The 27,674-nt window shown below is 32.1% G+C and overlaps 2 protein-coding genes across 5 annotated transcripts; one reads left to right on the top strand and one right to left on the bottom strand.

Annotated features, from left to right (window-relative positions):
- The first annotated feature begins 388 nt into the window (after positions 1-388).
- LOC147064514 (queuosine-tRNA galactosyltransferase-like) lies at positions 389-16,689 on the top strand. 4 transcript variants are annotated; one of them, XM_085957546.1, is made up of 9 exons: positions 389-697; positions 3,279-3,504; positions 3,921-4,051; positions 6,016-6,179; positions 6,803-6,955; positions 8,925-9,207; positions 10,620-10,699; positions 12,909-13,464; positions 16,553-16,689. In XM_085957546.1, the coding sequence occupies exons 1-9, from the start codon at positions 665-667 to the stop codon at positions 16,631-16,633; spliced, it is 1,707 nt and encodes a 568-aa protein (XP_085813672.1). In that variant the 5' UTR covers positions 389-664; the 3' UTR covers positions 16,634-16,689. The 4 variants fall into 4 exon arrangements, with proteins under 4 accessions (XP_085813672.1, XP_085813674.1, XP_085813675.1 ...); XM_085957548.1 differs by lacking the exons at positions 10,620-10,699; positions 12,909-13,464; XM_085957549.1 differs by lacking the exons at positions 10,620-10,699; positions 12,909-13,464; positions 16,553-16,689 and adding an exon at positions 14,571-15,276.
- LOC147064513 (uncharacterized) lies at positions 16,386-22,694 on the bottom strand. The gene is made up of 5 exons (XM_085957550.1): positions 22,412-22,694; positions 19,958-20,533; positions 18,621-18,906; positions 18,158-18,263; positions 16,386-17,291 (listed from the first exon to the last, which is right to left on the bottom strand). The coding sequence occupies exons 1-5, from the start codon at positions 22,627-22,629 to the stop codon at positions 17,158-17,160; spliced, it is 1,320 nt and encodes a 439-aa protein (XP_085813676.1). The 5' UTR covers positions 22,630-22,694; the 3' UTR covers positions 16,386-17,157.
- Between the last annotated feature and the right edge of the window lie 4,980 nt (positions 22,695-27,674).

The raw sequence follows: 27,674 nt of genomic DNA, 5'->3' as shown, positions 1-27,674 counted from the left end.
TCTATATAGAATGTAATGCCAAATCCTACTTAGCTTAGAGAAAGCTTAAAAAATAATGTATGATAAACATAACCATAAAATAATATACCTGGTCGACTCGACTCGCCGGGCCCTTTGTGAGCCCGGGCCCCCAGGCTAGAGCCCTGTCAGCCCCCCCTTTGTGGGGGCCATGGACACAGTACCCATATATATAAATATGACACTACCTTCCTACCTATTCCATATCATTTTTGTGGTTGATAGGTACATCGGTTGAGGTGTTTAGAAACAAAAGACCAAACCAAAACCTAATGCTCCTGCTCCATTGACACGCAATTCAAACGATTTATAGTTTTTAACATCTTGACGGCAATTTTTTTTTTCGTCGTACGGCAACATTTAAATCATAGACTATCAACTGTCAATTTGACGTGAAACATCATAATCTATGATCATGATAATAACATTGAAAATATTGCCCGGTAACCTTTTACAAATTCACCCAAGCGTTTATATTTTATAGTAACTTCATAACAAAAATGTTATTGTGTAAATCGCCTCTGTTTCAAAAATGCTTGAGCCAAAGTGAATATTCCATTAAAATGCTAATGTTTCCTGTGTAATCAATGAAAAGTTCAAAAGACGTGCTACCATAATAGATTAAATAAATACTACTCGTGCTACCATGCAAAGTAAACACATTTCAAATACTGACATTGTGAGTATTATCTGCTCTTGTAACTACACACCCAACGTTATGGTTTCACCTAATTTTTATGCTGAGAAAAGTGTACTCGGTTTGTAATCTCTCTCTTTATTGTAAGAAAGTAGAGGGAATCAACAATACCGAAAATCGTGTCACGTCATATATGGACAACCCCTTATTTCATTATCAAACACAACGCAGTGACTATTATAATATACTCTATTTAAGACATGATTTGAGAGTGACCCGAGCGTTACTACGGTTCGTGAAGTACCTAGTCAAGATTTTTGCTCTGAAATTTAATATTTTGTTCTGGTTCGTGCATTATCAAAAAGTAATTAAATTCATTTAAGTGCCTTATGAATAGTGTTTTTTAAGTTTAATATGAAACTTGTCTGACTCAAAAAATATTTTTTTATCACTTGTAAACTCCATTTTTTGCCTGCGTGGTTGAAAATATTTGCATACCCTAATCTTACATGCCGTAAGTTTAAAAACCGTTATTCTATTCGACCGTCTGAGCTAAATATGTATGAAGTATAACAAAAAAATCCAACACTTATTTTTGTATAATATACATAAAGTTACAGAAATGAGTCAGTATTATTGTAAAACTATTGAGTTTGAAAATTTTCCATTTCAAGCGCTGAATTAAGGGTATGATATCTTCTATATCAGGGATGGCCAGTGCGTCGATCGCGGACATAATAATATATTGTACTATTTCTTGTTCAAACGAGTCATATCTACTCGATGTTCCAGCTCTTAAAATCCGTTAGTTCTTATCTCTTCTCTTACATATCATTATCCAGAAATACAGTCATGCGAAAAACACAAGAGATGAGCTTAAACTTGCAAGAAATTCTACAGGAAAACATTAATAGAAGAAATTATAGAAATTATTAAATTAAGAAAAGTCGGTAGATTACACGGATATTGCACAACTATACATTTTTATTCGATTGGTTTTTAAAGACATGTCTGCTTCAGAAGAATTATTTTTATTATTATTTTAACAGTTTTATCAATGAAGGAACGATCCAAAAGAGAAGATATATTTAATGCATTTAAGTCATATATCAATCATACTCGATGTCCTATTCATGAACTAGTATCGGTAACGACTGATGGAGCTCCTGCTATGGTTAGGAATTATGTTGGGTTTATTACTTTATGTAAAAATGAGGAAACAATACCCACTTTTATCAGTTATCATTGCATTATACACCAGCAAGCATGGCTCCCACAAGGGGGGTATGACAGGGTTTTAGCCTGAGGGGGGCCTGGCGTAGCGGGTCGACCAGTTAAGTGAGAAAAACGCAAACCACAAATTTGCTCGAATAGTAAAAAAGTCGCCTGGCGCTCTCAAGGGATTTTTACATTTAAAAATATATGACTGTGCGATGCAATTTGATATGATATGATTATTGATGAAATTAAATGATAATTCATGTATATAATTTATTAAGTATGTTTCCTGGCATAGGGTTGCATGTTATTTGGCTACTACAAAATTTCTAATATTCGATATACAGGTAAATTGCGTAACTATGTCGAAATTACAGTTAATGTGTACCTACTTAATTTTTTTAGTGGTGAAAGATATAATAATATTATATTGTCGTTATTTCGATTTTTTTGTATCGTTATTTTTTATATGTTACCTATAAAATATCTGTTTACAAAATACATCGATACATATTTGAATTATGAAAAATGGGTTTTTATTGTTCTCGCATGATATAATTTCAAGTGATATCAGTCGATCGCCATAAATATTTTTTTTAACTAGTCGATCCTGGGCCCCCCTTGTTTTATATCAACTATGATTCTGAAATTAATTTATTGATAATAAACTGACTTCCAGTTCTATGGTACCCACAGATTTCACCCGTTGAAGGTTGGTATTTATCAGGGCTTTTTTTGTCATGTAACGCTGTGGAACAGCGTTCCGGCACCTTTTTTCATGGTATTTTTCAAAAACAATTAGCCGAAACACATCACATATTTGCTCTAATCATAAAAAAATATTGCCTGCGGCGCGGCACTAATTTCCTTTAGGCATTTCATTTTAAGATATATAATTACATTTTTTGGTTAATGTTTGTTGTTACACTGAGTACCCTTAATTTTACCTCGAACGCCATTTGAAAAACGCTACTATAGAGCGTCATACTGCCTTTAACCTTAGTGATAGGTAGGGGGCCCAACAAAGATCCAGGACTAGAGGAACGCTTCAGGATGTGGGGGCCATGGAAATCACTATATATTTTTATTCAAATATTTATGATGTTTTTACAATTTTATTTTTTACAACTTTAGTTGTTTTATTTTTTTATGCGCTTCGTGGCATAGGAAAAGTTGCTTTAAATGATATTTGAATATAATTTTCTTTAGTAGGTAAGAAGTTTGGCAATTAATGAGTTCCGGCACCTGTATATTCATAATATACAGGGTTGCCAACTGTGTCTCTGAAAACCAAACAATAACTTCTAATGGTATCATTCTGATCTATCAAATAGGATAGATTATATTATACATGAATCTTGCCTTCATTCTTGAAAAATGATCTAATGCCAGGATATTTTTTCAGTCTATCATTATTCCTGTACTGAATGGAGAAAAATGGATTGACTCATGCTTTAAGTCTATATTATCACAGACCGGATTAGAAAAAGATGTCTCCATTGAAGTTTCAATATACGATGACGCTAGCTCTGACAATACCAGTAATTTACTGTTGTCGTGGAAAAATATTTTTACAGAAAATTCCACAATATTTACCATTACTACCAATTTCACTGGTTCGCCAAAAGGAGGTATTTACAATACAATTCATCATCATGACTACTATCATAAATTTCACTATTAATGTAAGATGTAGCAATCGAAACAGGACTGCTCTGGTGTATAATGAACTAATTAATTTAAATTTCACTATTAGAAATACGAATATAATATTTATTTTTCTATCTTGCACATTATGTCAAACATGCATCTCTCCATACCGTGTTGTGTTTAATTTATTGAACCTCTTGAATTTAAGGTCCAACATTTGGACCCGTGCATTAGTACTGGAAGAACACATTTATTAAATACTAAGAATCTAGATTCAGCTTTTCTGATTAATTCTCGATCATAGCCTAGACACCATAAATAAATAATATTGGTTTGCTTCAATATGAAATCGAATTAGAATAATTATATTTTATCATTTTTTTTTATTATGTTCCAGCTGGATTCGCTAAAAATGCAGCAATTGCAGCTAGTAATGGAAAATTCCTCTGTTTTCAAGATATTGATGACATTATGATGCCAGACCGAATATCAAAACAATTTATTGTAGCTCAAGAAAATTTAACAGCGGTTAGAAGAAATTCATTATATCAATTAATATTCTGTAACTAGAGCTTGTGATTTCTCAACTTTTTTTGATTTCTTGAGTCATAAAATTGTAGTCAAATTCCTTTTTTATTCAATTTGTGTTTGTATCCGGTATGTGCATCCAATGTGTTGAGTTTTAAATGGCTAAGTACAATTCGTCATTAAAAAAATCTGATAAAATAGTTTCAAAATATTAAATTCGGTGGTGCACAACCAGCGGCTCTCCATGCTATTTATTGCAAGCCAAATACTAAATAAAGTTTCCAAAAATATTTCTTACCATATCCTAATAATTATATGGACCAAACTTTCAATAAAACATGCTAAAATGCTTTCGACTGTTAATCTATATTGCACTGCAACAGATATCATTGATATAAATGCAATGATTAGAGCAAACAATGCCACAGTATCTCATCGCAAATTACCTGTGTACACAACACTTATTGCATATCAATTCATTATTCACCAGCAAAATCTGGATGCGAATAATCTGACTTTTCACTTTTCGACAAAATCAAAATGTTTCTTGTCGATAAAGGTGGCTAACATTATTTCTCATAAAAACAAAATCTGTCAATACAAAACCTTCACCTGTGAAGGTCCATATGATCTTATTAGGTTCAGACATGGTCAAAAAAGGTGTCAGCTGTCAGTACTGACACTGAGTTTCATCTTGTAAATATGTATATAATTCAGACTGCAACGACTGGAATATCTGGTCTATACCTATTTATTTAAAAATAATAATTTATCTACTCGGGAGAGATGGTATTATTATCTACACCACTTGTTCCCATCCATTTTCACATTTAACATATATAACATTTAATATTTTTCTTGATTATAATTCTATAAGTTTAGTACTGTTGTATGTATATTCATAAAATATCATATCCAGCTCTGTTTGTTGGTTAAATAGAATTACACAGGTTGATTGCAAAGTCGTCTATATTCATCAGCTGCCATTTTTTTTGATTGTATAATTAATTCTTTACATGATTTTTCATTCATTTTAATGACATTAAGGACATTTTATTTCGTTATAAATGCTTTTTCTAATAAAATCGTTTAACAATATGTTCAAAAAAAGAAAATATTATATTATTATAAGAAAATAAATAAAAAATATGCTTGGCGGTTTTTTTGCAATTATCTGAAAATGGCAAAATATCAGTAGCGAAGGGTGGAGGTAGCCTGTTAAGATCCGCCATAAATAGTGCACATTAAATTAAACTTTGTTAGTAATACATATTTGTTTCTATTGAACCAAGTCTACAATTATTTACAGATGGTATTGGTTAGTTCTTAAAAATCAATTAAACCCCGCCTAAACCTAACCATAATAGTTAACGTATATTTTGGGCGATACCACGAAATTGTACACACTTTATCGTTGGTTCATTTTTTTAAATTCATTAAGCCCTGCCTAAACCAAACTATAATAGATAAATATTATTCTATCTATAAAATATCCAAAGTTATGTATATTTTGATTGCATAATTTTAGATATTTTATAGATAGACGAGTATTTTTTTACTATTATCTATTATGGCTTGGTTTCGCAGGGTTTAATTGAATTTTAAAATTAACCAACACTATCTGTAAATTGTAATCTTATTTCAATGAAAACAAATACGAATGACTAACAAAGTTCAGTGTGCACTATTTATGGCAGATTTAATAGCCTACCTCCACCCTTCACCACTGCAGAATATGGAGGTTAACGACTTTGAAATAACAGCCTCAATTGATGAAAGGTTGTGCATTACTGAATGAACCGAATATCAAATGAAACCACAAATTATCATTAAAAAATTCACCATTAATTAGGATCAAATAATTGATATAAAATGACATGATTGGTGATAGAATAATCAAGTATAAACACTTTCAATTGACTTATAATTTATATTACATGAATCTTATTCAATAAAATTTCTAGATAATAGGATGTAAATTTCATAGAGATCCTCCTTCATCTACAGAACGCTACACAAATTGGGCCAACAACTTATCCCAAAAGCAACTAGGACTACAAATCTACACATCACATGGTCCAACAGTGATTATGCCGACGTGGTTTTGCCACAGAAGTGTTTATGATAGGTAGCAGCATATGTTATTTTTCCCTATTTATAATATTACTTTCCAAAAACCTATTAGGTACATACATTTCATTACCTATAATGTTTTTTTATTTAATGCCGCATTCTCATGTGACGATTTTTCTTGCTTGACTTTATATTGAATATTGAAAAAGAAATTGAAAGGAATGTTCCCTCATATCAATTTTAGTTGAATCAATAGTCATAACCAAGATGGCGTTGAGTAAATTTGTTGGTTCGTTAACGTCATTTCACCAACCGCTTTAAAACTTTTTTGGATGAAGGCACCATACTTAATTTAGAAACTATAACAATAACATACTGTCACCCTATAATCAACTATGCTATTGCATGCAAGTTTAATGTGCCGATGTGAGTTGTTATCACCTCGATTACTTTAGGCAACCAGTTGAAATGACTAAAAATAGAAAGGCCTGAACTTTGTTCAATTCAACTTACAAGTTGATCAGCTTTGTTGAAATATGGTTCCGACCTATCAATTGACTTTCAACCGTCATCATTCAACGAACAACAACAATCGTTGTGAGAACACGGCATAACATTGAAATTCTACAAATCCGGCAGAGCATATTGTTAAATAGACATGTTTTATACATTTTAAAGGGTCGGTTCTTTCTCTGAAGAAGGTAAAGGTACTCCAGAAGATCTTATTTTTTTTTATAAGCATATTGATGCTGGAGGTCCGATTGTGAGGATTGATGACTATTTACTGACATATACTTATCATCCAGACGCCACAACTTTTACTATTTTAAGGTGAGTTTTATTAAGTTTTTTAAACCTGAAAAAATTTTCAATGGCTCAACATCACTATTCTAACTATTGTATTTAAAGAGTATCCGTTATACTCCTTAAGAAATCCAAACCATTCTTGGCCAAAGGAGTGCTCTAATACTGTGTTTAAACATAAGCTACAAACATTCACACTAATATATAGAATGTTTCAATTTCCACCAGAGGGGCGTTTGCGAAACCATGCATACTAGAGCCATGTTTCTTGCGCTATACGTTCAGTTCATAACTAATGCATGTAAACTTTTACATTTGAAATGAATACTACATATCAGGGGTGGGTATGCTGTTAAGATCCGCCATAATTGGTGCACACTAAACTTTTATCAGTCTTCTTTCATTGAAATAAGGTTACAATTTTGATAGTTAGTTTTTTAAATTCAATTAAATCCTGCGAAAACCATGCCATAATAGATAATAGTCAAAAAATACTCTATAAAATATCTAAAATTATGCAATTAAATCATAAATAACTTTGAATATTTTATAGATAGAACAATATTTTTTTCTAATATAGTTTGGTTTAGGCAGGGCTTAATGAATTTAAAAAAATGAGCCAACAATATGTGAAACGCTTACTTTTTAGCGGCTAAAACGGTTTTTTGAGTTGGATATATATTTTGATAAATATATTTGTCTACCATAGTATGGTCTGAGTTTCAATTTCAAAACTAAGGCTAAATACGTCGATATTGATTATTAAAAATCTACCTTTGTTTCAAAATCGGCTGAAACGGTAGTGAAAGATAGATAAATTGAATTAACATATTAAGGTATTTCAATTTATCTCAAAATTGCATAAAACCGTTTTAGCCGCTTTTGAAAGTAAGCGCTTCATGTGTAATATGTATTTTAATCCAACGAAAACAAATAATATTATGGTTTGGTTAAACAGGGTTTAATTGATTTTTAAAAACTAACCAATACCATATGTAAATTATAATCTTAGTTCAATAAAAACAAATACATATGACTATTATAGCGGATCTTAACAGCCTACATCCACCCTACGCTACTGCTACATATTATATGAGGCATCTAATTCCAAAAAGCGATAAGTCCACATTTGGTCAAAATCGAGAAAAAAATACCCACGTATTCTTTGTATAATTTTACACAATATGTATTGATCTATAAATTCCAAAACGCGACATAACCCTACGAAAAAAAATATTTTAAGTCTCGATTTATTACAAAAAGCGCCAAGTCCGTGTTTCATATTATTTAAAGATTGGTTGATTTCGCGCGTGTTTAAGTCAACCAATAAGGGAACGTTCAATATTGAAAATGACTACTCCCATGCTGTATCATCTGGTAAACTTATGACAGTGCCACGGAAATACGTGCCTTATGCGGGATAAATTAAAAAGTGAAGTACAAGTAGCGCTAAGTCCAATTTTATTTTGCCTATATTTATTACATTTAAGAGTTTATCGGCTAAAACAAATTGCCATTTGGTTCTAATTTCGATATAGAATACAACGGGAAAAAAAATCTCACGTTAAAACAAATAATTGAAGTTAGAAACATAATAACGTTGTTTCCCGATTATATTGAATTGTGGACTTGTCGCTTTTTGTAATTAGACGCCTCATATTTAAGATCTCGTTACCTTACTTTGAAAAGGTTCTAATTGCACTTGACCATGTTTTGAAATTTGGAATGGTCATATTTTCAATATAAAAAGACATGTAGATAGAACTCCAGCATACCGCTAATTCCCATATTTGACAATAGATGACTGAAATGAATGTATATGATAGAATATGGCTAATGGAACCTTTTCACACCAAAAAGTCATTTTAGGCCAAAATGTCAGTTAGAACCTTTTCAAAGTAAGGTAACGAACGCCTGTAACATGAAATCAAATGGCGCATTGTATTAATAAATTGCTTCCTGAATGAATATTTTCATGATTCTCATATATGTCCAGTGACACAATATGGCATCTACGGATGGAACAGTTTCTCAAAGATTATTTGCCAAAATGGAATCATGGGTTTACCGTTTGGAATGGCGGCAAACAAGGAAGGAAGTTTATCAAATCTTTAAATGAACAGCAAAAAGGACTCGTAAAGGCCTTATGTGATGTCGACAGAAAAAAAATTGGAAAAGATTATGAATTATTTTGTCCTAAAAGGAGGAAAGTCACACACAAGTTTCCAATGATTCACTTTAAGGAAGCAACCCCACCGCTCGTTATCTGTGTCAAATTGGTTAGTATTATACCCCGTTTACACATGTATGGATTTACTGCTGGCAGTACGTGTTATCACTGCCATAAGAAGAAAATGTATGTATAAACATGTATTATCCTGCAGTTGCAAGACTGCATGCTTAAATCAAAAAAGTTTGGAAGCTTCTGAATTTTCATGCGGCAGTTGGGATTTTTTTCAATCTACCTACGCATGCGCAGTAAAACGATAGTGGCGAAGCTGCCAGCAAAAAATGAACGATTTTTTACGACCTGTCAAATAGTACCATAAAATGACAACATCGCGTCTCGCTTACTCTTCAAGAATGATATTGGAGAGACAGTGAGCACTTTTACGTGTAAACAGTTATTGTCACGATAGTTTAAAATACACATTATTGCTGCCAGTAAATCCATGCACGTGTACAGGCGCTATTAGTATGTTTATATACTTAACAGTAACTAATACTATTAATGTGTGGAACAAATAATACATCAGTGGTAGCCTGTGGAGATCCGACTTAAATAGTGCGCACTAAACTTTGACAGTCATACTTATTTGTTTTCATCGGACTAAGAATACAAATTACAGATGGTATTAAAATTCAATAAAACCCTGCCTAAGGCCAACCATAATAGATATCAAATAAAAAATATTGTTATATTTTAAAATATCTAAAATTATACCAATATATCTTAAACAATTTTAGATATTATTATAGATAGAATATTTTTTTCTATTATGGTTTAATTTAGGCAGGGTTTAATCGAATTTTAAAAAATAACCAACGCTGTCTGCAATTTATATTCTAGTTCAATGAAAACATAAACAATTATGACTGACAATATGTAGTGTGTACCATTTATGTCAGATCTCCATAGCCTACCTCCACTCTTCGCCACTGATATACATGGCGTTTTATTTTAATTAATACATTATCTTTTTACCAATAATTGACATTTAACACCATTAAAGAAAGTAATTAATACCTCAAATGTCCAACTGTTAAAAGGCTGAGAGCCAATTTTCACTAGACTGCATTCTCCATGTAATTTCACACATGCGGCACTGAGTTGCTAAACTAACTCCTGGCGATTTTTCAATAAAATTAGTTTTGAATGCACATAGGTGCTCTATCGATAGATCTATCAACTTTTCCAGTTGAGAGTTACAATTTCCTTCTAATTTCGTCAAAAAATCAATATGAATACTGAAGTGAGTCCCCAAGCGCGCTCTTGAAAAAAATAATGAGTCGCTAAATTGTCTCTTCATAACTGACCAATCAGACGCCACCATTCAAATACTGATTTTAAACGTACGTTAAAATCTCTATACAATCGCGTCAAACCGTTCACGTATGTATAGTGAGAAAGTCTTGATTTTGCTTTGTCTATTTGATTGTTTTTATTAATTAATAATGGATGTTTCATTAGTTAGTGGCTCAACCAGGAGAATCAAGGAAGCGTTTGAGAAATCCGGCTGGGTGGAAATGTGATGTGTTACGCCAAGAAAGGTATTTGAAAATTGACATTCCAAATCCATAGTTGTTTCAATAATTCAGTGGTGTCTCATATTAATTTTTTGTTTCGTATGTGTTTTTTTAATTATGCCGTACATATTGGATATTTACGAGGGTGGGTCAATAATTCCTTAGAAAAAAGCATTAAAACAGTTTCTATTTTTGTATTTTTTTTTTATATCTCAACATAATCTCCTTGGAACTCAATACACTTGGTTAGACGTTTCTCAATTTTTTTTAAACCGTCAGAAAAATAAGTTTTCGGAAGGCCACTTAGCCATTTTTTTAAGTTTGGGAAAAGGAAAAAGTCACTGGGGGCTAAATCTAGCGAATACGGTGGGTGGTCGACCAATTCGAACTTCAATTTTAGCCATTGATCGTAAACATGTGTGAACACGGGCATTGTCCTGATGAAAGAGGATTTTTTTCCTGTTTAAATGAGGCCGTTTTTCTTCAATTTTGTTTTTTAGCTGGTCCAATAAAGATGCATAATAATCCCCTGTTATTGTTTTTCCTTTTTCCAAATAGTCAACGAAAATAATTCCACCTGCATCCCAAAATACAGTACCCATAACCTTACCAGCTGATTTTACGGTTTTCGCCTTCTTTGGACATGGTTCGCCTTTCGCAATCCACTGCTTTGACTGTTCTTTCGTCTCGGGAGTATAGTGGTGTATCCATGTTTCATCTACAGTCACAAAGCGACGAAAAAATTCATCCGGATTGCGTTGCATGAGCGACAACAGGGCTTTAGAGGCCACCACCCTATTGCGTTTATTGTCGACTGTGAGCAAACGCGGCACCCATCTTGCAGAAACTTTTTTCATGCCCAATTTGTCATGTAAAATAGAAATGACGCTACCTTTTGAGATCCCTGTAACCTCAATTATCTCACTCAACTTTAATCTTCGGTCACTTAACACCATATCGTGGATTTTATTGATCATTTCTGGTGTAGTCACCTCTACAGGACGTCCTGAGCGTGGTTCATCCTTTGTTAATGTACGACCACGTTTAAATTCATTTAACCAGTTATAAATAGTTGCAAGTGAAGGAGCAGATATGCCGTGAACTAAATCCAACTCATTTTTTATTTCCTTTGCTGTTAACCCTTTTATATTAAAATGTTTAATAACAGCTCTAAACTCAATTTTCTCCATTTTTGTAAACAAGCAAATTTTTTTTTTAAATGTACGAGAAACACACAACAACCCGACCAATCTGATTGAAACTTCGCAGCATACTGAATCGGTAGTGCCGCTGCATGAAAACAAACCGCTTACAGTACTAGTCGCGCCACCTGTCGGCTTTTCTAAGGACTTATTGACCCACCCTCGTAGCGTGATGTAATGATTAAAAGATCTTTAAGTAGGTACAGCTTTTTGACATAATTTAGTTTGTGTCAAAAAATATTATTATTGAGACCCTCATTAATTGAACATTATTTTTGAATCACTTGATGACTTTCTAAACGAATCCATAATTATGATAAATTAATTAACATAACCGCTTTAAGGTTCTTTATATATTTACATATCTACGTACAGTCGAACTTGGTTATTACGAGGAAGATGGGACCGAATGAATTTGCTCGTTATAAGCGTTACTCGTTATATCAGAGAATAGGTATTTTTAAATGAGCGGTCACATAACACAAAAAGTCGAAAATAAAAAATCTGAAAACCATCGTAAAAATCCCCGAAACAAACATGGCATTCATAAACTACAAAAGAAGTTGTTTTAGGTTATGATCGCTGGTAGGTACCTACTGACTTTACAAACCTTAGATTTTTTTACTTATTTCAACCATACGAGTGGATACTTTTTCAATATTGTCGGCGAAAACATCAATTAGGTAGGTACTTAGACACTTAACTAGTGTCATAAACGTAATGCGATTCCGACGGCATTATATCCTGTCGGATTTTATTGCTTAGGGTCGAAATGTTTTTAAACGATCGACACATTAACAGTTTTAAGAAAATTTTTGATGATATTTTAGCTCGGTATATCCGATAATTTGCTCGTTATAACAGTGAATAAATGTATGGAGAAAATCATAAACTAAAATGTCAACGAATGTTTCCTCATTACATCCGAGATCTCGCTATATCCGTGATCGTAATAACCGAGTTTGGCTGTATATTAATTATTTTAGGACTTTAAGTTAATAATATATTGTATTTTTTATAATTTGTTGCAGATATTCATCTAAAAAATTACCCGAGTATCCTCAGTGTAATCATGACAGTAAGAACTTCAAGTACCGTACATTAAATGGAACTGATATTAGAAATTTCCATACTGCATTTTATGAAAAGGCAGTGAAACTGGCACAAGATACATTTTTAGTGAAGTGTTGTAAAGAAGTTTCAGTGATGTCACACAGTGGGGCTGAAGGAAAAAAATCTTTCAATATAGAATATTATGCCCGAAAAAGTCAAACGGGTGCTAAGGTTCCTGTATGCCAAAAAACCTTTTTGGGTATTTTGAACATTAAAAAAGGTGGAATCCAAGGTGTTGTGAAGCTCATTCAAAATAGCGCAGAAAAACTTCCCACCGAAGGAAGAGGCGGAAATATGGCACATGCGAGTTTTATACCAAAAATAGTAAGTGTTGTCGCATTTATAAAGGAGTTAAAAGGCAGTGAGCCATATTACTGCCGGACTAAGACGCAGAGTCGGATATATTTATCGGCGGAACTAAATATCATGAAGTTATGGAAAATGTACAATAGCGGAACCCAAACAGAATTACAGGTGAAGTCAAAATATTTTCGAGACATTTTTAATAGAACGTTTAATTTATCGTTTGGGTCCCCGATGATAGACAAATGCTCTACGTATAGTGAATATAACGAGCGACTCAAAAATTCAACAGACGCTAAAGAAAAAAAAGACGTAATTATACTTATATCCACCGTCTCAAACACAAAGGCTTTTATTCAATTTTACAAGAAGACGAGACAGATTTATTAACAATAAGCTTCGATTGCCAAAAGAATTTATCTGTGCCAAAACTGCCCGACCAGATGGCATATTTTAGTCAAGAGTGGAGTTTTTACCACTTCTGCATCGTCACCGGTAGTTCTAAGACTTCATTAACACCGGAAAACGTCCATAGTTATGTTTGAAATGAAATTGACAGACCAAGGAGATCAAACAAAATAGCAAGTGCGGTATTTCACCATTTTGATACCTGCATCACCAAGTTAAGGCTTGTCGTTGACGGCTGTGGGGGTCAAAATAAAAACACAATCGTTTTGTGTATGTTGTCGAAATGGCTTCAGAGTCATGCGCTGCCATCTCATTTAAAAATTGTGGAACTAGTTTCCAGTTGTGGGCCACTCATTCATTCCTCCGGATAGAGTGTTTGTTAGGTTGGAAAAAATTATAATAACGAGAGAAGTCATTTCTAACCCTCAACAATATTTTTCCATTTGGAAGATGTCGGGTACAGTTGAACCTGTGTTTGGAGGAAAGGTGAAAGGAGGCAGGAAAAACCAATGTTTTTATTTGTCCAAAACGTCAACTAATAAAATTAAAATACAAAGGGAAGCTACATATCAAGCCGAACTCTCAACACCAAAATTTGTCACAAAAAGAAATTGTTTGACATCCTCAATTAACCCTGTCACTATTTCTCGAGGAAAAGTGTCAATAAATAAAAATGAATTGAAGAACTGCAGGTAGTTATTCTACTATTAGGTACTAGTACTATGATTTTCAAAATGTTTTTAGACACTTTAGTTCATATTATGTTGACCTTAAAGCCTTGGCCATTTGTTTATATACCATCATGTGTATAGTTTTTTCTTATAAATCTGTATAAATAATGTATATGCACTTGTGTCCCTTTTAAACAGGAAACGAAAAGATGATCACATTAAGATATGATGCCAGTGTGTGTGTGAATTTAATAAGTTAATTTAATAAGTTATGTGCATAGTGAAAAATTTACGTACATATATTGACTGGTTGCAGAATATATTTCCATGGATCTTGATTCTTTTTTCCATTTTTGTTCCGAATAACCATCTCACCAAACCTTGTTATTGCTGTCTATCTGTCAATTATTGTTGATATCTGGCTCTATTTTTATCCAGTCTTGATTGCATTTATCCTGTACCTTTTTATTTGATTTATTTATTACCAGAACTTCACAACCGGTGTCGCAGAATTTCATTCCTTTTCCTTTATAAATCATGTAAATTAGATTAAGTATATACCTATAATTTCTATTCTGTTCTCTTGCTTATTTAAGATAAGTTGTTTCAAAGCTACACATTTACCTTGTATAATTACTATATAACCGTATTTAAAATCGAATTCTTTTCTTATACATACTCCTGTGCTTTAGTTTATTTTATATAATTTAAATTTTATAGTGACCTACCTGTTTCTTTTCTTTTTAAACTAATTTTAATTCCTCTCTTCAGTGTGTAACAACTAGATTATAAATAATTATACTTTCTATGTATGTGTTATTGGGACCATCACTTATTCACTTATTTGGTATATTTCTGTAATTTCTTGCTTGTTCTTCATTAATAAATGATTCATTATTCCGTAAAAATGTTTTTTTTTCTTTATACATACCGCTATAAATGGTAAATAGATGCAATGTAAAAAAGGATTTACCAGATACAATATCGTCTCTGTTCTGGCAGAACACACTAACTGGAGAATACTAGTTTTGAGTAATTTGACTTTGAAGTTGTTAAAATGTTTGAAATGGTCTATCATGTGAGTTTATTAAGTAATCGTAAAAAGGATGACTTTAAAATAAAGACTGTTTATTTATTAAGAAGGTTTCCAGACGGTAAAGTTTGAAATACGGAATATTTTGATATAACTAACTCAATATGTCATTTTTTCGAATTAGTGTCTTCTGCCAGAACAGTGACGATATGTAGTAGGTAAGTATGGTTAGAAAATATTTGTTTGACAAAATAAATTCTAAAATATCTATATTAATTGAAATAAATACGCGCCACTACTGTACTGTCATTTCCGGCCGATCACACGATCTCCAGCAAGTGCCAAACTCGACTCTATTGACATGTGTGAGACACAAATTTTGCTCCGTGCAACAGCGGGTGATTCAAGTCTGCTCTGCGGACAATTAAAATGCATTTATTTGGAATATTGCCACCTCATATAAATTGAATTTGAGGTTTTAGTTTACTTTTCCGTATAAACCGGAAGATACAAAGTAACTTAAATTACACTTAAAGTTATCACACTGCCCATAACAGTTTTTCATGAATTACTCAAAAAAACCTAGGAGCTAGTTTAACGACTCAGCGCCTCACATACCTAGATGATGTAATGGATTCGCCAAAAATATACAAAAACATGTTTCAACATTTCAATTTTATTTTATGTATTTATAGCAATAAAATGGTTATATCAACTAACAAAAATGAATATAGATATATGTAATTATTCTAATTTTAAATGTAGAACTTTGATACAATTTCATTATCTAACCCAGAATCGACAACACTTACTTCATCAATGCACCCAATTGTGAAATATAATAAATAATCTAGCCGTGAATGTATTAGTGTTAACCCTATTGCGTTTAATTATGGTCAAATCAGAACTACCTATTCCTGTGTATTCCTTATTTAATTAATACATGTTTCAGCAGAAAGTGATCAATGAAAACTCAAAAATCGGTCGACTATATATTTATTTAGAAAAATATAATAAACATTTAATTTTTTAGTTCAACTTAATTTATTATTAGGCATATATTTATGCATGCATTCACATCTGTAACTACATAAATGTAAGAGTACAATGAATATAATTTTAATTATATTTGTTTTTTTTTTAATAGGACTTGACGGATGGTTATTTTGAAACAAACCTTCAATCGCTTAATTTAGAGGAAGGAAAAGATTACATCATATTTAGCTGAGTTGTACTTACAGTCCTACAAACTTATCTGAAGAATGGGATGGGGGAGCCACTGTCAAAAACTACCCAATCAAGACTCGTAACTGGACAAAATCTGACATTCGAATGAAATTTTCAAAGTGGCGTCCTATGGTAGTTCGTAGTTCCATTTTTGGCCATTCTACAGATAAGTTTGTAGGTCTGTAAACACTTTTACATAATACATATATGAGGAGGCAGACAAGGAGAAAATATTGACAGCCGGATTGCCGCATTGTGATAAGAAGATTTCCCTACATTATAGAATGACCAATATGTAATTTTATATATAATATATTATTGTATCTCAGTAACAAAAAACCGTTAAAATCTAAAGCTAAAATAAACTTCACAAATATAATTATTCATCTTATCATAAAGATATAATGATTATGAAATAAATTTTATAAACAAACTAAAGAATAAAGAAAATTTATTAATGTTTAATTGACTTCTTATTTATTTTTTAATGTAAAAATGGGTTTAACAATGCTTCAATCATTTCTTCTAATTACATAATCTCGGTTCCAAAACTTGGCTCCATTGGATTTCAATGGTATTTTGTTGGTTGTTTGTTGTATCAAGTGTGTCTTCTTCAATCTCAAATTTCCCAGATTGGTGAGCACATTCTTCAAAACCCTCTGAAATATTCAAGAACACCGATCAATTTTAAATGATTAAGTCACAAGACATAATTTTTTTTTTTACCATTTAGATAGAGAGAGAAACTCGATTATCCATACTATAGTGAAGTTTTTATAGCATGTCACTTGCCAAAATGAATATTCTAATAATAAATAATGATTAGTTTTAATGTCTGTTTAATGATTTCATTTTTATTGCTCATTATTATTTGTTATTATATTAAACAACTCGTATCTCAAGCCTGTATCCTATTTTGATATGGATGACGGTATGGAAAAATATCAAACAATATTGTTAATAGTGCAACACTAGATGACAATACACTGGTATGCAATGACCTCAACATGTATTCTGTGAATATTAACTAAATTGCACAGATAAAGTTGTTGACTGCGAACGCGTGAGTCTGCTTATTTCACTAAAGAAAAAAGGTTTACAGCAGCCCTATGACACTGCAAAGTTGTACCCTTATAGGGGAAACCTGGTTTTGTAGTGGATAAATCTCTCGCCAATTCTTTGGCTAAACTGGCAGGTCAAAAACCTCTTATCAGTAGAGCTTCGATTTTACGTGTCCGAAATTCAAGCTCAAAATTTAAAATCCAATTTGTTCGAACATACATTGAAATGAAATCGAGACGCATGTGTGCATTCTACTTATTAATATCATGACTGCAGTGCCCGAGACCAACGTTATACAATGTGATTGTTTAAATGTGCTGTTTGCTCCCGGCAAAGTAAAACATTGTCGCTTCAAAAGAAAGGGAACATTCTCAAAAAGATGAAAGAACACATTGACACATTATGCTCTGAAACAATTTGCATGATTTTTGATTTAAAAAAAAAAATAATAATAAATACATACCTAAAATCACTATCTTCAAGAGACAACTGTCCTCATAAATTTGCATGACTCTGCCCACGATATATTTTGATATCACTGGTGAATAATTTTCATTCATTTGTAACATCTGCAATACCAAATATCATATTTCATCTAAATTATCATTAGAAAGAAATAGAACGAACAAGTTTATACACAATTTATTTTATACTAGGTCAAAAGTCCTTCGAAGGATGTAAGTATGAAAAAATATCCTTAATTCTTGTTAATTTATATTAGGAACTTTATGCTGGCATCTATCGCTGGGTACATTTGGTCTTCACAGCATACAGCCTTGACTTTCATGCGACTCCGGGTTGGCTGAATGCAGACCCTGCCACATCTATAATTATTCAACTTTCTCCAAAAAGAAAATACCACCACAAAATAAACAATGTCTCCAGACTTTGAACTAGACGTTAAACTTTAGTATGTCGATGAATACCTTAAAAGCAATGGTATCATTTTCCTTAGGAAGTTCATTATGACTCAATAATGGTCGGTGTTCAACAGTTTTAAGGAGGCAGTCTGATTTCTCTGTGTTTTGTTCTGTAGAGACATGATCATGTTTAAATGATGCATCATAGGAAGTATCACAAATACTCTCGGACACCGACATATTTTTCTTTGGTGATAACGCTCTCACAATTCTTGGTGAGTTGTCAAAGTTTTGTGAATCAAATTGGTTTCGTAAAATAGCAACCGTAGTCTTTTCAGATGGTGCAGGAAATCTGGAATGTGATAAAAACGATTAATACAATATATTATTGTATATTTATTTTACAATAATTTCAAGACAAGCTGTTTGCTATGTTTTTATTGTGCCTGATGGGTAATTTCAAAGAGCATAAATAAATGTATTTTTAGTAGAAATATGCCACATTAAAAATGTTCAGAATCATTAGGTACTACCCTACAGAAAACGATTGAAATGCAAGCCTTCAAAGCAGTGATTTTGAACATATTTTATTAGAGTTCCCTTTATACACCTGGAAACAGTTCGTAAAATCTCATGGAAACCCTACATAGCACTCACATTTCTTTCATTTCATAGCTAATAAAAATTTCCACTTTATGTTTGGCTAAGTTGTTACAAGAAAATATTATGAATCTAATTTGTAATTGTTTAAAATTATTCAATAATTTTGGTCCTAAATGGATAATATGGGCTGTTATATTAACACTGTTTTAAAAAGAATGGTTGTTAGCCATTCGTCAAATTTGTTGCATTGAATCAAACCCAGATTCATAGACAGCCACTGTAGATACTTGTTTTATTAATAGGCCATGTGAAAACCTATATTTTATTTTGACAAGTTTTTCGTTACCTTTTGGAAATTTTAGCAGAACGCACAAGTCTGACCCCGATTGAGAATTATTGCAACAAAGCAATATAAACTTAATCTTTTTATATGCCCCTGTAGTCCAATGTGTATGACACTGGCTACTCATCAAGGGTATTCATGCCCAGTGAAGTGACGATACATTTGTGTAAATTTTTCAAAACCTGGGTGTTTTTGTAATTGTTTGACTCCCACCCCACACACCACATTAATGTGATGATAGTTTTTGCATGAAACAAGATACAATCACCAGGTGAGAGAAACCGATTCAATAAGTAGTAAGTATAGTTGACAATAGTAACCATAACAATAATCGTATTTGCTGTGAAATCCATCCAAAATCCATATTCATAGTAAAATCTACTATACTACTACTAGTATACTATCGTCATTGGACCTTATGGTTTATAGTAGTGTTAAAAAGGGAAAAAAAACAAACCTTTTGTGAGAATTTATTTTTCCAGTCACTGAAACAAAGGAGTCACTTCTTTGCGAAATATTATTTTCACCGTCTGACAGGCTAGAGAGGTCCACTTGATTATTCTTTTTTCCTTTTCTGATACGTATTCTTTTTCGTTTTTTTATGCGCCCATCACTGACACCATTTATGTTTGTTTGAAAGTGGTCTTTGAGAAGACCGAGCGCTTTGGTCTTCATATTTTCAATTGCATTTTCCTCGTCATATTTAGTTACATTCAGATCTTCAATACTTTGGCTGTTATCAAGAGAAACATTTTCAATCTTCTTTGATTTTTTATTAGCAAGCTCTGGTGTTGTAGGGGAATCAATGCCCTTATTATTATCGAGTGATGCGGAAATATTTTCTTTATTACCAACTTTATTGCAAGCGGAATTTTTCAGGGAATCATCGTGAATCAAAGTTTCATCAATAATGTCTTTATTTTTCTTACGCTTCTTCTTTTTTGCTTCTTTTTCTGTTTCATTTTCGATTACTTCGTTAGCACTTTTGGATTTTTCAGCAAAAAATTTAAAGTTCGTTGTCAATGGTATCACCCTGAAATAAAAGAAACAATTCAAAGTTTCACTTAATATAAATACCCCGTTTACACGTGCATGGATTTACTGCTAACAGTATGTATTATCGCATCCATAACAAGAAAATGCATGTGTAAACACATATTATTGTGCAAATTGCAAGATTGCATGCATGGATCAAAAAAGTTCAGAAGCTTCTGAATTTTCACACGACAATTGGGCTGTGTGATATCTGCACCTGCGCAGTAAAACGATAGTAGCGAACCTGCTGGTATAAAAACTAACTACACCGCGCAGAGACTCATTTCGAGGTTAACCGATTTTCATAACATGTCAAATAATACTATAAAATGACAACATTGCGTCTCGCTTACTCTTCAAGAATGAGACTGTAATAACACTAATGTAAACAGTTATTATCGCGATAGTTTAAAATACACACTATCGCTGCAAGTAAATCCATGCACGTGTACATGCGCTATAAGATAGTAACTGTCACCGTCTGTATTAGTACTGTAGACCAGTGGTAATGGGTACCTGTTGAAGCTAGGTAGGCTATGGTAGGTAACTGAAAAAAAGTCCTAAAACAGCCATATTTACAGGACTTGAATTTGATTTTTGTTCGTCTTCAGTACTTTACTGAACAAAAAATATAATATTTAACCATTTTATAATAGATATTTCATGAAAAACGACAACAGGCACTAAAATATATATTAAAGAAGTAAAGTCTTACGTAATGCGAACTTGGGCTACAAAATTCTACTGTTACAATAGTTGAGCATTTTGCACACTTAAAACCCTTTCACTGCCAGATACGAGATATCTCGGTAGTACTAATAATTCAGTGAAAACAAATAATTTCAAAATAGGACACATACTGACATCTATCGGAATGTTCCTAAAACATTTTACCATATTACATAGTTAATGATTTTACCATCGATTTACCTTGAATTTTGTCAAATATTTTAGAGATGTAATAATTTTTTGATTTTTTTTTTTGCAAATTATATTTGGCATGTAAGGTACTGCCAAGGCATTTATATCAAAATTTAAAAAACAAATACTTAAAACAAAATTAATAAAATCATAAATATTAAATAGGATATAACAACGGAGACGACACAAAATTCAAGTAAATTAATGTATATATTTACAAAAATTGCATTGCTGTTAGCACTTTACACTAAAATACCTACAGCCTCAGGTCACGTGATAGTGAAACTGGTTTTAACATTGTGTGTTTTTTTACAATACGTATGTAACCGTATGTATGTGTTGTATGCATGAAATATTCGAAATTACTTGTGGCCTTATTTTGATTAAATTAGTGCCATAGCTGGTTACGTATTAGTGTCATGTACGTATTAGTCTAGTTAGACAAGCGAATAATCAATTTATAATATATACCTACAGCGGACGTCATTAGCAATATTCCCTATATAAATAGCAAGATGTGCCTTTCTCAAAATGAGATGCCTCCATAGCAATTGGGACGTGAACTGCAGATGGTTCGCTGTTAAGTATGTCCTATCCTCCCAATCCGTTTTTATGACATGGGTGTATTGACGCTTAACCAGGAGATATTACGGAAAGTTGAGAATTTCAATATGTGGTTGTATATATTACATACACAAAAATCGCCAGACTAACAGGGTGACACATATTAACGTTCTCCTCAAAGAACTGGGAACTAATTCTAACAGTCCACGTTATGATTTTTCGTTCATCAAAAAAAAAATTAAGTGGAGAAGCAGGAGTCAAACATGACCAAATTTATTGGGGTAGGCCTCCTCTACAATCTACATCATTATAAAACCTACAGCAGTGGCGAAGACTCCATGAAGTTTACTTTCTTAGGAAAAATAATTTTTAATTGCCTATTAATACTTACGATACAGTTTCATCGGTTCTTAGTAGTGCAATATTTTCCGAATTAGGTAGAAGGCAACTATCTTTCGTCAAACAAAACTGTCCATCTATTCCAAACAGGTCCCTTAAATAATCTTCGAGATCGCAAATAGATTTATGACAATCGTTTACATAAACATAACTAAGTGATCTCTCGTCAGAGAAATATTTAAATAAACGAACAAGGATTCGAAAACCCATGTTTTCTTAACTTTTGCGCAGACACCAATCCCTTGGATTCAGCTTTGGTTTGGTTGGTTTTGACCAAAAAGTATATTAGTCTATGGTTTTGACACATTCGAATTCCAAATGATGCCATAATTAAATAATAACTAATTTTAGTGAAATTAATAAATTTAAAAAAAAACTCTATTGATTTAATCACAGTGATAATCCAACAAATTGAAAAGGTATGTACCTATAATGAAAAGAGTTTTACCTACCAATAAAACTCTTATTATTCATGTTGACTTTGAAGTCCTTGAGATAGGGTTTGCTCTTTCTTCTTCGCGTGAGGTTATATTCTACTAATTTATTTTCCTTTTTCTTGTCGTTGGTCATTCCTCAGTTTTTATTTACTGGTCATACCCGCGTGTCTATTTTTTATGTATGGAGTTTGGGATCCCTTTGTCTTCATTATGATATGACTCAAGGAACGAGGTAGAAGTTACCTGGACTTCAAAGTCAACATGAATAATAAGAGTTTTATTGGTAGGTAAAACTTTTCGAATTTGACTTTGAAGTCCTTGAGATATCTGTTTGTTATCACCTGGTGTTGGGTATGCCAAATTCCTGTACCTATTGTGACAATGATTCATTGACGAGGTATAGACCATCGTGGCTTTCCATGTATATGGTTGAATAGAGAAGTTGTTATGGGTTGGTTTTAATTAAAAGATATTATTAATTATATTTAACGTTTCTTTTATTCCCGATTTATAACACAAAATCACATACAATTATTATTTCTGGTAAACTAATATAATGTTGAATATTACAAGGTACACAAAATTACAAGGTACACAAATGCGTCCTTCTTGTGAGACGTCCAGCTGTCGAGTGGTTTGTTATTCTGGAATACTTCTAGGAAGGAAACAATAAAAACAAACAAAAGAAATGAACAAGATGCGACATGTTTCAGCCGCTCGAACCCGCTGGGTGACTAACTAACGGTACAAATTTGAATGGCACATAACACCTCCCTTCAAAAGAATAAACTTATGGTACACAATTTTTTACCATGAGTTTGGTTAAAGAAATTATAATCATATTAATACATTGGTTTTCGAAAATAGATTTTGTTGTGAACAATAGATTGTGATGTGTGACAAATAGATTTAGAACAATTGAAGTCATATTACATACAGGTATATATATATATATATATATATATATATATATATATATATTTTTTTTTTTACATTTAGAAAGACAATAAAATTCTTAATATTAGTACATATTATAATAAAGTAAATAATAACATAATCCTTTGAATGAGATTATTTATTGTGAGGGATCTAAATTAGCTTGCTTAATTCTATTTGTGTGAACCTTAACTAACTTATTCTGAACCTTAATTGTAACATTTAACGGACTGTTAACCTTGACAATTTCGTAAGGTCCTTGGAAATTAGGAGATAATTTTTTTGATTTATTTATTTTAGAGGCGTTATTGGTTAAGTATATTTTATCACCGATTTCAAATGTTCTTAATGTTTTGTCCTTGTTATACCTTATCTGAGTTTTTTCTTTTCCTTTTATCAAATTGTTTCTAGCTATTTCATGTGATTTCGTTAATTTAAGTTTAAGATTATCGATAAATGAATCGTATGTGTACTTGAATTCAGATGTTTTTAGAGCTGTCGGCAAACTTGGTGGATTTCCAAAAACTAATTCGAATGGTGTAAATTTTGTGGCGGTATGCGGAGTAGTGTTATAACTAAACATGGAGAATGGAAGCCATTCATCCCAATCGGTTTGATTCGGAGAGATATAATGTTTTAGATAATCAGCTAAAGTAGCGTGACTTCGTTCTAGGGATCCATTACTGGTAGGCGTATATGCGCTAGTTTGTATCTGTTCGATTTTAAAAAGTTTGGCTACTTCCTTGAGAATATTTGAAGTAAAATCCTTTCCTTGATCGGTAAGTATTTTATCTGGAATTCCATATTGACAAATAAATTTTGAAGTTAGTTCCTTTGCAATGGTTACTGCTTCATGATTCGGGATTGGGTAACATTGAGAGTATTTTGTTAAATCGTCTTGGAGGGTTAATATATATTTGTTTCCACTTTCGGTTAAAGGTAGAGGACCTACTATATCTAAAGCAATACGTTCAAATGGTTTTAGACTGGTGGTAGTAATTTCTATGGGCTGTTTTAAGTTTTTTCGGGATATTTTATTTTTTTGGCATGATTCACATTGTTTAATATACATTTTAATATCCTTTTGCATATTAGTCCATCGATATTTAAGTCGTATACGGTTCAAGGTCCTGTGATATCCTGAATGTCCGCTTAAAGGAGAATCATGGTATTCCTTAAGTATTTGTGGAATTTCATTGTGATTAGGGTTAATTATTGTATTATGACAAATAGTGATATTTATATTTGAGTTATTGAAAACATATTGAATAATCTTTTTAATTTTTTCCCAATTGAGGTTATCCAAACCACAACCGAGTCGTGGAAATGAAATATTTGGTTCTTTGTTATTTTTAAGTATATTTTTTAAATTTGATAATGCCAGAAAAACGGAATTATAGTTTGGTTTTTCCCAAAAATTTTGTTTTGTGATTAAGTGGTAAATATTATTTTTACGAAATTTTGATTCGAGTACATCTCCTATTCTCGAATGTGTACTAACTAATTCATCATGATTGGTAATGATTGTACTTATTTCTAAAGCTATCCCTTTGAACATTGATTTATCATTTGAAATACAGTGCGCAATTGATTGTTTTTGATTTAGAAGGGATTCGTCGATTTCATTTAAGTTGACATTGAAATGTTCATTTTGTTTCTCGAGAAAGTCATTGTATGAATATGAAGGATTATTGGTAGATGGGTTATTTACAAGAACAGTATTTTGATTTTCGATTCGGGACAAAGCGTTAGTATTTGAGTTTGTAAAATCAACGAAACTTTCGTGTTTATTAAATGGTTCGAGAGTTATTTTATTTGATAAGATATTGACTGACTTAATACTGCTATTGACGATTGTGGCATATACTTTATTTCCTGGAAGTACCTTTGCAAGAGTACGTGATAAGTATACGTCTGGAAGTATTTGGATATTCGGTATTACACCTTCGTTAATTTCAGGATTTTGAACAACTAATTCTATAAGGGTTTTAGATCTAGGCTTTAAAGTATAGATAGGATTATTGATTTTATTGAATATAGGAATAATTTCATCGTGTATATGTAATGTATTAGTTTCATAGTCAATTTTCGCATTATTATTGACGAAAAAGTCATGACCTAGTAATCCGTCTAAAGGAACATTAGTGACATGGTTTGGAATAATGTGAATAGTATGACGAATTTGCATATATTTTAAAGGAAATGTTAAATTAACTGTTCCGATAGTTTTTACTGGATTCGGAGAGTTATCGATACCTTTGAGCGTGACGAGTTCAGTTTCATTAACAAGTTCGTTTCCATCCAGGGAACTTATTTTTACTAATGAGATGTCGGCGCCAGTATCAATCAATAATTTTAGATTTTTTTTTTCTGTATATGGAAATTCAACATACGATGTACTTGGTTCTAATGAAAATATTCTGCCTGAATGCTTTGCACGTTCCGGGAGGAGGCAGGTCTCCTGGAGTGCTGGAAGTTTAAAGTGTTTGGATAATTTTGCGAATTTTGTGAATTTTGCGGAGATTGATCGAAAGAAACATTTGGATTTGTTTGATTAGTTTGAAGCTGAGAAGGATTCAAATTATTTTTAAAACGATTATTGTATTGTCGTTTTCTGCACTCTTCGATTAAGTGTCCTGATTTTTTGCAATACCTGCACACTTTATTTACTGAAGTTTTGAACTGATTTATATTTTGATTGTTGTAATTGAAATGATGTGACTGATTATGATTATTATTTTTATAGTTTATGTGCATACCTTTGAAATCATTTAAAATCTTATCCTCGTCTATAGCCACGTTTGCTGCTTCTGTTAATGTTGTTGGCTTAGACAATCGAACTACCATAGACGTTTGAGGATGGATTCCTAGCATGAAGGTATTTAGAGCACTATCCTCGATTTGTTTAATCCGACCTTTTAACTCGTCGTCATTTTTATGTATAAGTCTGATTGCATTGATGAGGTTATTTCTGCAATTCTCTACACGCTGAATAAATTTGATAATAGGTTCTTTATAATCCTGTTTGCAATTTCTGAGTTCTAATTCTAATTGAGACGTATGTTTATTTTCACCGTACGTAGTATTTAGAAAAGATTTGAAATTGTCATAAGATTCAAATTTATAATTCGAAATTGTATATTTGGCGTTGCCTACTACGCAGTGAATCATGTATTTTAACAGGACGGGTTTTAATTCATTCGGACATATTTCAATAGCCGTATCACAGTCATAAAGAAATGGGTATAGATTTTTCCTTTCTCCATCGAAGGTTGAAATAAATTTCATCAGGGTATCTAAGCTTAGTGACGACATAGTATTATTGTAGTTATTGATAATTTTCATATAAATGAATGAATAATTAATTTACCGTTCTGTTGTGGAGAATAAATACCTACACTTTACACTGTCACTGTTATATACACTAAGCACTTGACACTCGGAGATTATGTCTTGATGATATTGGAGATTTGAAGATCTGATGGACGCTTGAAGAATATGAAGCTGTAGCTTGAAGATTATGAAGCTGTAGCTTGAGAATATGAAGCTGAAGCTTGAAGATTTGAAGTTGGAGCTTGTAGAATTCGAGTTTTGATTTTGAAGAATTGGAGAATTGGAGATTCTTCGTCGAATTTAGGAATTTGAAGATATTTGAAGACTCTTGCTTTAATGATTTTGATGATTTAGGAGAATATACAACTTTATATTATTAATTAGATTTTTAATTTCCGTTCGTTTTTCACAACGATGTACTTTAAAAAAACAATTAGTTTATACGTAATATTATTATGTGTTTTATTTTTAGGATTCTTGCTATTTTTAAAGAATTTGAATTCACCGTTAATTTATTTCACGTTATTTTAGCTTTATCCACACTTCCTG

This window comes from Rhyacophila brunnea, unplaced genomic scaffold (genome assembly GCF_057557595.1).
Source record: "Rhyacophila brunnea isolate RB1 unplaced genomic scaffold, BYU_Rbru_1.0 scaffold_7, whole genome shotgun sequence".
In the NCBI taxonomy this organism is placed as follows: domain Eukaryota; kingdom Metazoa; phylum Arthropoda; class Insecta; order Trichoptera; family Rhyacophilidae; genus Rhyacophila; species Rhyacophila brunnea.
The sequence above is the reverse complement of the archived record's forward strand: the minus strand, read 5'-3'. Positions and strand labels throughout refer to the sequence as shown.